This window comes from Phaenicophaeus curvirostris, chromosome 7, assembly GCF_032191515.1.
Source record: "Phaenicophaeus curvirostris isolate KB17595 chromosome 7, BPBGC_Pcur_1.0, whole genome shotgun sequence".
Classification (NCBI taxonomy): Eukaryota; Metazoa; Chordata; class Aves; order Cuculiformes; family Cuculidae; genus Phaenicophaeus; species Phaenicophaeus curvirostris.
The window spans coordinates 24929357-24943441 of record NC_091398.1 but is presented as its reverse complement, the minus strand read 5'-3'; the positions used below and the strand labels follow the sequence as shown (position 1 = coordinate 24943441).

Genomic DNA, 14085 nt, shown 5'->3' with positions numbered 1-14085 from the left:
TCAGAGGTGTGCATGCTTGCTGCTTGCCCTGCATCCAGCCCCCAGTGCCTGATGTGCTGCTTCCTTGCTGCATGCTTTGCGATTGCTGCCCGTGGCGCGGTCGGTACAAGCTTGCTGATGCTTTTGCTATTTACAGAGCTTGCTGCACGGTGTTAGTGGTGTTTCTGTTATTTAGCCTGTGCTCAGTGCCAGCTGCCAGCCCACTTCAGAGTTGCAGCAAGCTCTGTGTGCTCTGCTAGCACCAGCTCTCCCATTAGCAGTAGCATCAGCCCATGGTTTCCCCGCTGAGGCACTCGCTGCCTGCCGTGCCCCCCATGCTCGCGGTGCCATTTTCGGTGCCTGCGGCACACATCGCACTGGCAGCGCCCTCGGTGCTCGGCACTGGCTGCCTCTTTGCAGGGAGATGGCACTTGGTGCCTGAAGGTGTCGTGTTTGTAATGGCCCAGCTCACATTCGGGGTCAACGCTTTCAGGGTGCTCAGGAGTCAGATAATTTCTTGATTTCCTTGATAAAGTACCATGGGATAAAACCCCAGAGCAAAGAGGGGCTCACAGAAGTTGGTGAATATTCAAGGATCTTCTCCAAGCTCAGGAACGATGCCTCCTAGCAAAGAGGCAGTCAGGCAAAAGTGCCATGGGGCTTGCACAGATGAATAAGAAGCTCCTGGACAAACTCACACCAAAAAAAGGAAGTCTACAGAGGGTGGAAGCAAGGACAGGTAGCCTGGGAGGAATACAGAGAAGTTATCCAAGCAGCCAGGGATCAGGTTAGGAAAGCTAAAGCCCTGATAGAATTAAGTCTGGCCAGGATCATCAATGGCTCAAGAAAAGGTTTTTATAGGTACATCAGAGATAAAAGGAAGACTAGGGAAAATGTAGGCCCCACTCAGGAAGCTAATGGGAGGTCTGATTACCCAGGATATGGAGAAGGCTGAGGTACTCAATGACTTCTTTGCCTCAGACTTCACCAGCAGTGCTCTGGCCACACTGCCCACATTGCAGAAGGCAAAGGGAGGGACTGGGAGATCGAAGAGCTGCTCACTGTAGGAGGTGATCAGGTGAGAGACTACCTAAGGAACTTGAAGGTGCATAAGTCCTTGGAGCTAATGAGATGCACCTGCATGTCCCGAGGGAACTGGCAGATGAAGTTGCTAAGCCACTATCCATCATATTTCAGAAGTCGTAGCAGTCTGGTGATGTTCCCACTGACTGGAAAAGCGGAAATGTAGCCCCCATTTTTAAAAAGAGAAAAAAGGAAGACCTGGGGAACCACAGGCCATTTGGTTTCACCTCTTTGCCTGGCATGATCATGGAGCAGACCCTCCTGGGTACTATGCTAGGGCACATGGAAAATAAGGAGGTCACTGGTGACAGTCAACATGACTTCAGTAAGAGCAAATTGTACCTGACAGGTTTGGTGGCCTTCTGTGATGGGGTTACAGTGTTGTTGGTTAAAGGAGGAGTAACTGACATCATCTACCCGGACTTGTGCAAAGCATTTGACACTGTTCCACACAACTTTCTCATCTCTAAATTGGACATACATGGATTTTAAAGATGGATCACTTGGTGGGTAAGGAATTGTCTGGAGGGTCACACTCAGCAAGCTGCGGATAACAGCTTGATGTCCAAGTGGAGACCACTGATGGATGGCATCCCTCAAGCATCTGTGCTGGCACTGGTGTGGTTTAACATCTTTGTCCACAACATGGACAATGGGATTGAGTGCACCTTTAGAATGATTGCCAGTAACACCAAGCTGTGTGGTATGGTTGACATGCTGGAGGGAAGGAATGCCAGCCAGAGGGACCTTGACAGGCTTGAGAGGTGCACCCGTGTGAACCTTATTAAGTTCAACATGGCCAAGTGCAAGGTCCTGCACATGGGTTGGGGCAATCCAAGCACAATGACAGGCTCGGTGGAGAATGGATTGAAAGCAGCCCTGAGGAGAAGGACTTGGGAGTGTTGGTGGATGAGTGGCTTAACATGACCCAGCAGTATGCACTCAGGGCCCAGAAAGCCAACCATATCCTGGGCTGCATTAAAAGAAGCATGACCAGCAGGTTGAGTGAGGTGATACATACCTCATACTTCGCTCTTTTGAGACCTCAGTTCGAGTGTTCAGCTCTGGGACCTCCAACATAAGAAGGATACGGACTTGTTAGAGCAGGCCCAGAGGAGGGCCACAAAAATGATCAGAGAGCTGGAGTACCTCCCATATGAGGACAGGATGAGAGAATTGTGCTTGCTCAGCCTAGAGAAGAGAAGGCTCTGAGCAAATAATATAGCAGCCTTCCAGTACCTCAAGGGGGCCTGCAAGAAAGCTAGAGAGGGACTTTCTACAAGGACATGTAGGGATAAGACAAGGGCTAATGGCTTTAAACCAGGAGGGTAGAATTAGATTAGGTATATGGAAGAAATTCTTCACTATTGGGGTGGTAAGGCACGAGTACAGGTTGCCTAGAGAATTTGTGGATGCTCCATCTCTGGAGGTGTTCAAGCCCATGTTGGATGAGGCTTTGGGCAGGCTGGTCTAGGGGAAGGTGTCCTTGCCTGTGACAGCGGGGTTGGACACAGATGATCTTTAAGATGTCTTCCAATCCAAACCATCCTGTGATTCTATGATTTCCCTGTTCACAGTGTGCTCAGGATGAAGCCCAGAGAGGTGTTTGGCGTTTGCAGTGTGCTCCACACTTGGTGCCAGCGGTGTGCTAGGGCTTTGCAGCACACGGGGTGCTGAGGGCACACAGCTCTGCCGTGCCTGGCAAGGCGCACGTGGCATGTTTGCTGTTAGCCATGTGCTCCGCAGCAGGCGGTACCCGCTATGCCGTCAGTGCTCACGGCCCATGCTGGGGCTGATTGATGTGATGTGCTCGGCGGCCAGCTGTGCGCTGTGCCCATGGTGCGCTCGTCCCCCGAGCCTGCTGCCGGGATGGATCCCAGCCCCAGGATCTGGGTTTTGGAGCTTGCATGGGGTCTTTCCAGTGGCTCCTTCCATATTCCCGTTCTTCCCTGTAGATCTTGTTCAGCTGCCACCTCTCTCCCAGATGCCACAGGGCAGGGGCAGTCCAGTGCTTGGCTTCCAGCCCCTTTGCCTGGCAGCCCGGGGAGGGCAAGCAGGGTGTCCCCTATGCACATACCATTGGTGGGGCTGTGGCATGAAGGTTGAGGTTTTAATCACACAGATGTCAGGAAATGGGGAGCGATGGTTCCCATGGTAACGCTAACTCTGCCCCTTGCCCGCGGCGCGACGGCTGTGCACTCACCAGGCCGTCATGGGCACCATGCGGCTGAGCTACGGCTGCTCGGGGACCCATAACTTCCAATCTCCTGACTTGGGTGCATTTAAAACCTCAGCCCTATTGCTGCACTGAGGCAGCTCTGCTGGCAGTTTATGGCTCTGTTGTTTTTAGGAAAGGCAAGAGGGAGGCAGGAGTCGCCTGGGCAAAGCGCTGCGGATGGAGCGGGACATGAGCAGTGCACGGCTGGGAGGAGCTATAGGGCACTGCCCGGACACCAGGTGCCAGTAGCTGCAGGGGATGGGGCAGGACATGGGCTTTGGGCATAGATAAGTGTAAATGAGCAGCTGAGCAATGTTTCTTGGAGCATGAAGAGCAGATCCACATGCTCCACTGGCTGGGCACACTCCCATCCAGCTCCCCATATCGGCCAGGGTCAAGACAGGGGAGATGCAGTGGGTACCAGCCCTGCTGCCTGATACGGGGCTGCTGGAGTGCCAGAATTATCTGTGCTCTGCACTGGAGCTGCTCACAGGCTGCACCTCTCCCAAAGTGCCTAAAGAGTCTGATGATGGGCTCCCTGCTGCTGCTGTGCCAGACTCCAGCCCTGCAGCATTCATCATGCTCCCACGGCAGCGCAGGAGAGACCTGCTCCCTTGTGCGGGATCGGGGCTGTTTGGGGTGGGACAGGGCTCCCATCCTCCCTTCACGCCACAGCAAGGCTGCATCCTGCCCTTCTGGTGTGGCACAGCTTTGAGCGTGTCCCCTCGGCTATGAGATGCCCTCCCAGCTGTGCCAGCTGTGCTTGTACAGCTGTGTTCAGCAGCACCTCTACCCATGTGTGCAGCTGCGCATGCTGGCGCGCCAGCCCTGATGGGTATGCGGCAGGGCTGGTGCTGTTGAGGCAGGGCAGGGATGCCCGACTGGTGCTTGGGTGCTGCACACAGCGGCCAGAGCTCACCTGAGCAGGGAGCCCAGTGCCGCAGAAACCTTCCACGCTGGGTGGTTCCCCAGATTCAGCCCAGTTCATCCATCCAAGCATGCCCTGCCCATGAGTAAGAAACTGCCGGTAGGCTGCATTAGGAGACATGCTCCATACAGCTTCTTTTGCCCTGGAGATCTCCTGGCCTGGCTTATGATCAGGGAGGGCTGCTCGCCCTCTAGTCACCTTTGCCCTGTTGTTGCTTAGCAGGGAGCAAAGCAGGGATGTGCCTGGCTCACAGTGGGGCCAGAGGAGGCTTGACTGCCTTCTGCCAGACTGGCTGGAGCATCTCCCAGCCCTGATGCTGCCCTCCCTGCCTAACTGCTGCAACTCCCATAATGTATTCATCCCAGGGTGCCCCGGTGCAGCTGCAATATCATTATTGGAGTTTATTACACCATTAGCTTTAAAGTTTTATAAACGACTAGGCAGGTGACAAGTGGTGAAGGGGAGAGGATTTATGCCGTGGGCAGAAGGGATGTGCGGGGACAGTGCTGGGGACCATCCCAGTAGTGTGCGGAGCCCAGTTGCTGGTGTTTTCGCTACTGGTGCAAACCCAGCAGCACCCCAGGCACGTGCTGGCCACCGAGCCGCTCAGCACGGCGCAGCCATGTGCCAGCCTGCCCGGCTGCCTTCCTCAAGATGGCAGAGACGAGGGAGGATCAACCAGCTGCAGCAATAAAAGGCCGTAAAACAAAACGAGTGTCTCCACATGCAGCAGGGATGGCTCCCAGGGTGCCCTTCCCTTCCTAACAGCACCGAGGGCAGGAGGGACTGCACTCACGCTGGCACCCTATGCTCAGAACCGGGGGTCCTGCTGCCCCACAGCTGCTCTCCAGTCATGTCTGTAACAGCCTTTCCAGCTGCAGGGGATGCTCTGAGGACAGGGAGGCCATTTCTTCCACTCCTCCTGCTCAGAACTGGAGGGCAGCATTAGCTGAGCCTGACCTCCTGTTGGTCATGGGCCAGCAAGCACCGCCAGACCTGGAGCCTGGAGATAGATGCTGGAGCACACTCCGTAGGAGCATGCTGCTGGGGATGCAGAACCCACTCTGTGCTCAAATATGTGCTCATCACGCTGGGAAGAGGGCCTGCTTTGCTCTTCTCCATAGATTCGGGAGGCTTTTAGGTGTGCTTTCTCTCTGTGAGGATGTTTGTGCAATGCATTCAAGTGGTTGGCTTGTTTTAAGGGTGGTTTGTACCAACAGGATCGGAACAGACCATAGATGGGAAGCAAGTCGCTGCTGCTCTTCTTGCTTTCATCCCAGCAGAGCCAGGGCAATGCAGGCCCATGGCACTTAAGGTGTCTTGGAGATCAGGAGCACCGGTGGGCAACCCACAGCATCCACTGCTTGCTGCCTCTCCACCAGGACAGGGGCAGGGGTGGGATGGGAGACACAGATGAGCATCTCTGAGTGGAGGATGGCAGGAGGGCAACCAGCAAGGTACCAGCTGCTCCCCAGGGTTAAATATAATGGAATCAGCCTGGGCTCAGCACACACCCTTTTTCTCCTGTGAACCAGGCTTGCATTAGACTCCTTGAGAGTCCGTGAGATCCATCCTGGCTCTGATGTGGGCAGATGTTGTCCTCTCAGTTGTGGCAGATGCTCCTACGCTAGGTCCTACTGAAACTCACTCCTTAAATTCCTGCAAGCAGGACCCCAAAAGCCATAGAAATCCAGCACTGTTTTTCTGGCAACAACAAAAGGTGTCCAGGGCGCCTTGTGCGAGCTCGTGCACATAGCTTACAAAAGAGACTTGGTAAATGAGGTTTTGTGCTTAATGAAGGAATAAATTGAATGGGAGTATTGTCCTTAATTGGGGTGTTGCATTAATTAAGGTGTTGCACTTAATTGGGGTAAAGCATTTAATAAGATATTGTGTTCAATGGGGTAGTTTACCTAAACGGGGTTAGTGCGTTAATCAGGTGCAGCATCTCCGATGCATCTGCTGGCCCTGGCAGACATTTCATCTGTGGCCGTGGTCTAAACCAGGGAGCAGCTCCTTGCACGTGGGAGAGCCCAGCCCATCCACCACCTGCCCAGGGGACAGGGTCACCATTGAGGCTGGGCTGCAGCACTGGAGCCGCTGTCCTCTCTATCCCAGGTCCTTGCTGCTGGTATGAGTGTTCCCAGCAATGGCTCTGCTCCCTGCCCTCATGCGTACAGCTCCTTCCCAGCATTTCTAGCCCTGCTGCTCCCTGCAGGCATAGGAGAATGGTGTGGCAGTTTCAGGGAGTGGGGTGCAGGCAGCATTACTGCTCCTGTGGCTGCCCCACAGCCAGCTCCATGCCAGGCGGTGATGCCCAGCACGCTCATCATAGCGTCACAGCCCTGCTTTCCCATAATTGGAGTGGACATCTTGTCATCCCACATCTCCCCACAGCCAAGGCGCTTGCCACCCTTGCCGTGGAGCCCGACCTGCCAGGCAGGCGCCAGCAGCGTGCTGGGGAGGCCGGGGGAGGAGGCTGTGCTTGTTAAGTCGACGTGTTTGCAAAGGTCTCGGAGGATCCGACTGGCGCGAGGCAAAGCCAAGCTCTGCGGCCAGCTGGGCTCTGCAGTTACGTTACCTTCAATTAGATCAAAATTAATGATCGCCCCAGATCCACTTCTCTCCCAGCGCAGGCCTGTGGCCAGTGCCGGCTCAAGAGCACGTGGAGCTGGTGAAGAAGAGACAGGAGCCAGCTTACAGGCTTGGGATTGGGGCAGAAGCACCCAGCAAGCAGGATCAGACTAGCAGGGCGTCAGATGGGGGCTGCCTCCTTGGGGTCTCCCCTTGGGCAGATCTCTGCTGCTTGCCCAGGGTTGTAACCACCCTGTCACCATCAGTCCCACCAAGCAATCCTTCAGGCCGTGGACCACCTTCACCTGCATGTAGGCTCCACCTAACCCCTGCTGTCTTCTGCGGTGTGTCAGGGCCCTGATGCTCTAGAAAGTCCACTCCTGTGCTCACAGCAGTTATTTTGTCTATAGATGTAGCCTTTTAGCCTCCCCTGCTCTCACCCAAATCCCCAGTGCTTCCAGCCAGTCTTGAGCACTGCTCCTTGTTATTGCCATCCACTCTACCCCTTCCAATTAGTCTGGATTTTTCTTGATGTTTGGTCCCAGATCAGGCACAAGGCCCCCACTGAGGCCTCGCTGCCAGAGAGCACTTTAGGTGCCTTGCGAATGATGCTCCTTCTCATGCAGCTCTGAGCAACATCCTCCTTTCCGCCAAGCTCAGTGTAATTGCAGGGCAGCCAGACATCCCATATTACACTGGCAGATCCCATATCCCAAATGAATGAGGTTTCTACTGGTTTTTTCCTACCTCCCAGCTGCTTTTCCAAGCAGTTGCCTGGCTGCCAGGCAAAGAGCGCAGCCTCTGTGTGCACAGATAACCACACCTGCACAGAGCGTCCTGCCTGGAGGGTCCAGCCCTCTACATGGTTATTTATTGCCTGGGACTGTCCTGAGTGTTGGTGCTAAACTCAGACAAGCGGATGCTGCTGCCAAGCCAGGGCTGTGCCCAGCCCTTCTGCCTGCTTGGCAGCCCTGCCCTCTGGCTGCTTGCCCTCCACTCACTGGGCAGATTTGCTTCCTGCCCCAGCCCAGCCCTTGGCACTTGTCCTTTTGAATTGGATGTGATTGTTTTCAGGCCATTTCTCCGATTTGTCAACATCATTTTGAATTCCAGTCCTGTCTTCCCCGGCGCTTGCAGCCTTCCCCCATCATCTGAGCACAGCACGCGGGCCATGTGCCAAGCCCCTGCTGTTCAGCATCCCCCTGGGCTGGGAAACATGGGGGTGAGCAGGGGGAACCCCACTTTCCTGATCTGTCAGCGAGCCCTTGGCTGGCTCTCCCAGCCTGTCAGCTTACTTGTGCAGTGGCTAGTGAAGTTGGCACTATGGAGCCCAGGGCACTGGTCTCCCTGCTGTTAGCATCGAATCCAAGGGCTGGATGCGGGAGCACCAATGGGCACACGGGCTCCGCAGTTGCCTGTGGCTGGTTGGAGGGGTGGACAAGCCCCACTGCACACTGCAGAGCCCCTCATCGTGGCCTCATGCTTCCTGTGCACAGGCGTGCCGCGCTCAGCCACAGGTGGGAGGCTCCGGTGCAGAACAGTGAGCTGCAGACGTGCTGCCAAGTGGCAGCACTGGGTGTTCCCAGCTGGTTCTGTGCTCTCTTCCTTGTCTCATCCCCGGGGAAAAGCAGTCCCTGAGCCCTGCTGCCTCCCCTTCCAGCTGTACTGGTTCTCTGCTCCCTGGCCTTCCAGCCCAGTGTCCCACCCATTGTGTTCTCTCTCCAGGCACTGGTGGCCACGGTGTCACAGCCCTATCTACTATGCAGCTTGCAGGAGACATGCAGCTACATCTGGGGATGGGGCTTGTACCCCAGGGGACACTTGGGTACATCTTGATCCCAGCACAGCCTGGCTGCACTTCAGCCCCATGCCCTGAGTTGTCGTTACCCATTGGTCTTTCCCAGATGACCGAGGAGGACCAGGGCACAGCAAGGGAGGAGAGGCAGGAGGGAAGGAACAGGACATATATCATTGGCTGCACAGGAGAGGACCGTGCTGTGTATAGGGTGCTGAGAGGTGTCTCCAGCCCAGGTGGTAGTTTCTAATGGAGCAAAAGATGTCCAGAGAGGACAGGGGTCTGTGGCCCCTGTGGTTTGGGGGCCGCAGCTGTGCAGGGAGCTTAGAGGCAGTCTTGCTCCTGTGCCACAACTGTCCAGCACCGGGGGACACCACGCTCCTGCCAGTCTCACACTCATACACATCAGTTTGCCCTGTACTTCAGGATCTGCGCTTAGAGGGTGAATCCTCCATGCCCTCGTGCCTCCCCCTCCAGCACTGAGGGATGTGTGCAGGGGCTCCACACCAGGCACTGCAGACCAGAGACTCAACAGTGGCCAGTGCCTTGCACCATGGAACCTCCTCACCACAGGATCGGGCCCTTGTTGCCCCCAGTCTTTGCAAGGCCGAGCATCCTTCCAGCCCTGTGAAAGCGTCTTGGGGCTTGTGTCTGTATGGCTCGGGCCACCCGCGGTGCCGGCGGTGCTCGGGCTGCCTGCCCTGAGCTGGGATGTGGGGCTGGCACGTGCGCACCGCATCCCCTGGGCAGGGTGAAGCGGGCGGCTGGGGCTGTGCGTGCCTCCTGCCGGAGGCAGCCTATCATGCTGTATTGACCTGCACAGAGGCAGGAACATGTGTGCCATGCACGGATCGATGGGAAGATTGAAGATGTGTGTGTGCTTGCCGGACGACAGAGGAAAGCTTTGCCGTTGGCATCAGCAGCACAGTGAAGGTCATGCTGACCTGCGGCGCAGTCCCTGGGGAGACGCAAGGCCTCTTGTCAAGCTCATGGACGTCTGTCTCAACACTTGTCCTCTGAGAACCCCACCTTCCTAGCCGGGCATGCACCTCCCCAGCAGAGCCACCTCCTGGGGGAGGTACCTGGTCCTGGGCTTGTTCTGGAGACAGGGAGCTGGTGTATCCCCCGCCACGGCACCAGGGTAGCAGAGGGTCACGTGACTCGTGGGTGAGGGGTCCCCCTCAGCCTTTCTAAAAGATCTCACCCTCCGTCGACAGCTGGGGAAACTGAGGCAGAAAGCTGAGAGAAATCATGATTTGCCGGCAGAAGGTGCAGCCAGATGCAGGCGCTGTGTAGCTCTGTGGTTGATGCCATAGGATGAACCCGTAACCTCACGGGAGCTCTGACTCCCCGAGCGATGCAGGCAGAGCCCCGCTGCCGTGGGAAGGATGGAACAGGAGGACACGCTGCTTCCCCGGCTGCGTGTGGGGCAGCGCTGCCCGGGACCTGAGTCCTGCCTGGGGCTGTGGAGCGGGAGCAGAGCCGGAGCTGAGGAGGGGGCTCAGACGGGCGGTGACCCTCGCTCAGCCTCTGACAGAGCCGGTCCCGGACTGGGGTGTCCCCGCTTCCCGCACACAGGCCGCGGGGCAGCGCGGAGCCCCCCGTGCAGCACATGTGGGGCGGGGGCAGCAGCGGGGCCGGGGGGGGCAGCAGTGGTGTCGGGGGGGCTCAGTCCGGGGGCACCAGCGGGGCTGGGGGGGGCACCAGCGGGGCGGGGGGGGTGGGCTCAGCCCGGGGGTAGCAGCGGGGTCGGTGGGGGCAGCAGCGGCGCCGGGGGACTGAGCCCGGGGGCAGCAGCGGGGCCGGGGGGGACTCAGCCCGGGGGTAGCAGTGAGGCCTGGGGGGCTGAGCCCGGGGGCAGCAGCGGGGCCGGGGGGGGCTCAGCCCGGGGGCAGCAGCGGGGCTGGGGGGGCAGCAGCGGGGTCGGGGTGGCTCAGCCCGGGGGCAGCAGCGGGGCCGGGGGCGCAGGGGGCGGCGGGCACGGCGGGTGGTGTCGGTGCTGCCGCCCCCCGGCTCCGGGACACCGAGAGCGGGGAGCCGGGGGAGGCGCGGGGAGGTGCAGCCCGCAGCCCCGCCGTCTCCATCCCCGCTCCGGCGGCGGCTCCCCGGCCGGGGCTGGCCGGGACCGACGGGTCTCGGCAGGGAGGCGGTTAACGGGCAGGGAGCGGCGAGGCAGGAGGAGTCCGCGGGCGGGCGAGCAGGAGGGGGCCGGCGGGCGAGCTGCCCGAGGCTGCCCGCCCCCGCCGAGCCGCGCCGAGCCGCGCTCTGCCCCGGGGCGCTCGGGGCACGGCGGGGCGAGGCGGCGGGGGGGCAGGCTCCGCGCCCCGCCCGGCTCCGCTCGGCAGCGCTCGGCATCGCGCGGCTCGGCTCGGCTCGGCTCGGCTCGGCTCGGCTCGGCTCGGCTCGGCTCGGCTCGGCTCGGCTCGGCTCGGCTCGGCTCGGCGGCGCTCGGCGGCGCTCGGCAGCGCTCGGCTCGGTTCCGCTCGGCTCCGGCGGCTCCCGAGCCATTCAAACAAGTGGCTCCGGCGGCACTTCGGGGCTGCGGGGAGGGCGAAGCGCGGCTCCTTGCCCCCGGGGCGCCGGGCCCTTCGCGCTGCCTCTTTTCTCCGGTGCTCGCTCTTTATTTGACGATGAAATAATGTTGACATGTCTTGAATTATTAAGTATTCCCTGGATTTTATTAGCACATGATGCCTAAATGCTGCCTGTATCCGCCGGGGTCTTAGCCAGAGAGGAGCGAAGGAGAGAGGCAGAGAGACGGAGCGAGGGAGCGGAGAGAGAGGGGTTTTTGACAGCTGTATTTGTGCTGATAAGCGAAGGCACAAGGAGACGATCGACTAGTGAGACAAGAGGGACGCGGCGGCTCGGAGGCTGCTGAGAGGGGCCGCGCTTCCCTCCCGAGACGGCTCGGCCCTCCCGGAGCCGCGCTGGGGCTTGGGGGGGACCCGAGCCCCCTCCGAGCGCCTGGCCGGGCTCCCGGCCGGTGCCAGTGCCGGGGGGCAGCTCGCTGGCCGCGCACGCCGCCCACGCGGGGCAGATGCCGATCGAGATCGTGTGTAAAATCAAATTTGCCGAGGAGGATGAGAAGCAGAAGGAGAAAGAAGAAGGGGATAAGGAGAGCCTGATCGAAGAGCCCGCCCGGCCGCGCTCCCGGGACCTGGCCACCTTCGCCAGCGCCAGCACGCTGCACGGCCTGGGACACATCTGCCGCTCCGGGCGGCTGGGCGTGCGACAGACCCTCTGGGCGTTCGCCTTCCTGGTCTCGCTCGCCTTCTTCCTCTACCAAGCAGCCAAGTCGGCGCTGCTCTACCTGGAGCACCCCCATGTCATGGCCCTGGACGAGGAGGCCATCCGCGAGATGGTCTTCCCAGCCATCACCATCTGCAACATCAACCGCTACCGTCACTCGGCGCTCACCGACGCTGACATCTTCCACTTGGCCAACATGACCGGGCTGCCCCCCAAGGACCGGGACGGCCACAAGGCCACGGACCTGCTCTACCCTGACCCCGACATGGCTGACATCGTCAACCGCACTGGCCACCAGCTCGACGACATGCTCAAGAGCTGCAACTTCAGCGGCGAGAACTGCTCGTCCCGTGATTTCACTGTGGTGAGTGCACACCTGGCTCAGCTTCCCCGGGGCTCCTGCTGGTGTGGGGGCCACCCACCCGGCTGTGCCTTGACGGAGCAGGGCTCCCTGGCTCGCTCCAGCTGATGAAGTTTGCATCTCTCTCTGTTTGAGTTTCCCTCCAAGTTTCACATGGAGACAGAGGATCCTCCATGGGAGCTCTCGGCAGGGCTCTGCGACACAGGACAGGGCTGCCGGGAGGTCCGTGCTGGAGGAGCTTGCAGGCAGGAGCAGAGGCGGTGGGGGAGCTGAGGCAGTTGGGAGACTGGTGCTCAGCAGTCCCCTGGGTGGGTGTCAGTGGGGAGGGGGGAAGCTGTGGTGCAGAGCCCCGCTCCAGCCTGCGCTTCCCTCTGGGTTGAAATTCCCTGTTGTGGGACACTTTGCACAGCAAGAGTGGGTGAGGGGGGCTGACACCCCTTTGCACCTTTGGAAGCCCTCCTGCGTTTGGGGGTGTTGGTGCTGGGATGTGTGTGAATCCCGTAGGCTGCCAGCATCGCATATGCACCTGTGCGCACACACACACGGTGAGGGGCTCCGCTCCGGAGGCACCGCTGGGGCTGGGGGAGTGGAGGGCAGCCCCTCGAGTGCCCAGGGCTGGCTGGCAGGGCCTCCTTCCAGCAGCACCCTGCCTGCCCAAGCAGCGGGCTCCCGGCCGGGCGCCTCCAGCGTGCAGCTCTTGCTAATATTGAGCCTGGAATCACAAATCCCCGCTGTGGTTTGGGAAAATAAATGTGCTGAACGGGCGGAATACCTGATGGGACCCTTTTCAGACCGTAATGACTCTGGAAATGAGCCGCCTCTCTCCTACGGCTGCCAGGGGCTGCTGCTCGGCTGGTTTGCTGCGCTCCCAGGAGCAGCGCTGCCAGCCGGAGCCCGCTCCGCGCCGGGGGGGGAGGCGATGCCACGGGCTGTGCGGGATGCTGGAGAGGGGGGAGAGGGGGGAGAGGAGGTTCCGTGGGGCTGGAAATGGCTGATGCAGCATGTCCTGCTTCAATTCGTGACCATCGGTACAAAGCCTGTTCGCCGTCCCCGGGAAAGAGCCGTGTCGGGGGGGCTCCCCTGTGCGGGGCGGCGGCGCGGGGCGATGAGGTGGAGTAGGAAGCGGGGGGGGGGTCAGCCCCACTGTTCACGGGGTTTTGGGGGGGCTCTGTGCCTGCTCTGCACCAGCTGCATGAGTTTGCCGAGGAGAAGTGCGGTTCGGCGGGGCTGGGAGCGGGGAGCTCCGGGGCTGGGAATGGGGAGCTCCGGGGCTGGGAACAGGGAGCTCCGGGGCTGGACTGTCCTGCACGTGGCTCGGCCACGCTGGTTCTGTCCCCTAGGTACTCCTGGGGGACCCTGCACGGCTTTGGTTTGCAGGGGAGGCGGCAAGCGACAGGATAGGAGCAATGGAATTTGGCATGTGCTGAGCCGTGCTTTGAGGCTGGTAGAGCAGAGCTCGGTGGATGGGGATGGGTACAAGCTTCCCGCAGCACGGACATGGTGTGTGGCACGCACCGCGCTGCGTGGCAGTGGAGGGTGACCGCCAGGACAGTCACTAGGACCCGGTTCCTCAGTGGGTGGCTGTACAGGACCAGCTGGCCTGTCTGCCTGCCTTAGCTGCTTACGGGTCTGCCTTCAGGATGCCCAGGCAGCCGGGCTACAATGTGCCAACACAGTGTGCTGGAGCAGGCTTCAGGAATGAGGATGGTTGGTGCCAGCTGACCCCTGGCCCAGGGAAGGGGAGCCCAGGGCTCCTGTAGCCTCCCTTCCCTGTCCCCAGCTCAGCCTGCCAGTCTGGCTTTTGAGGCATCGTGGGCTGTCAGCAGAAAGGGGTGTCCCCTTTGCTTCTCACTTGCCTGAAGCAAAGGGGTGAACCTGAGGCAGCAGAGGCTGCAGAG

The 14085-nt window shown here is 59.8% G+C and overlaps 1 protein-coding gene across 2 annotated transcripts in view; it reads left to right on the top strand.

Annotated features, from left to right (window-relative positions):
- The window catches only part of ASIC4 (acid sensing ion channel subunit family member 4), a 65176-nt gene that overhangs the window by 26540 nt on the left and 24551 nt on the right, over positions 1 to 14085 (top strand). Inside the window, exon 1 of one of the 2 annotated variants that reach the window (XM_069861282.1) lies at positions 11040 to 12190. The exons of the other annotated variant lie outside the window; for it this stretch is intronic. Within the exon in view, the coding sequence (XP_069717383.1) occupies positions 11615 to 12190 (576 nt within the window). The 5' untranslated portion in view covers positions 11040 to 11614. Of the gene's footprint in view, positions 1 to 11039; positions 12191 to 14085 lie in introns of those variants that run through there. 2 annotated transcript variants of the gene reach the window in all.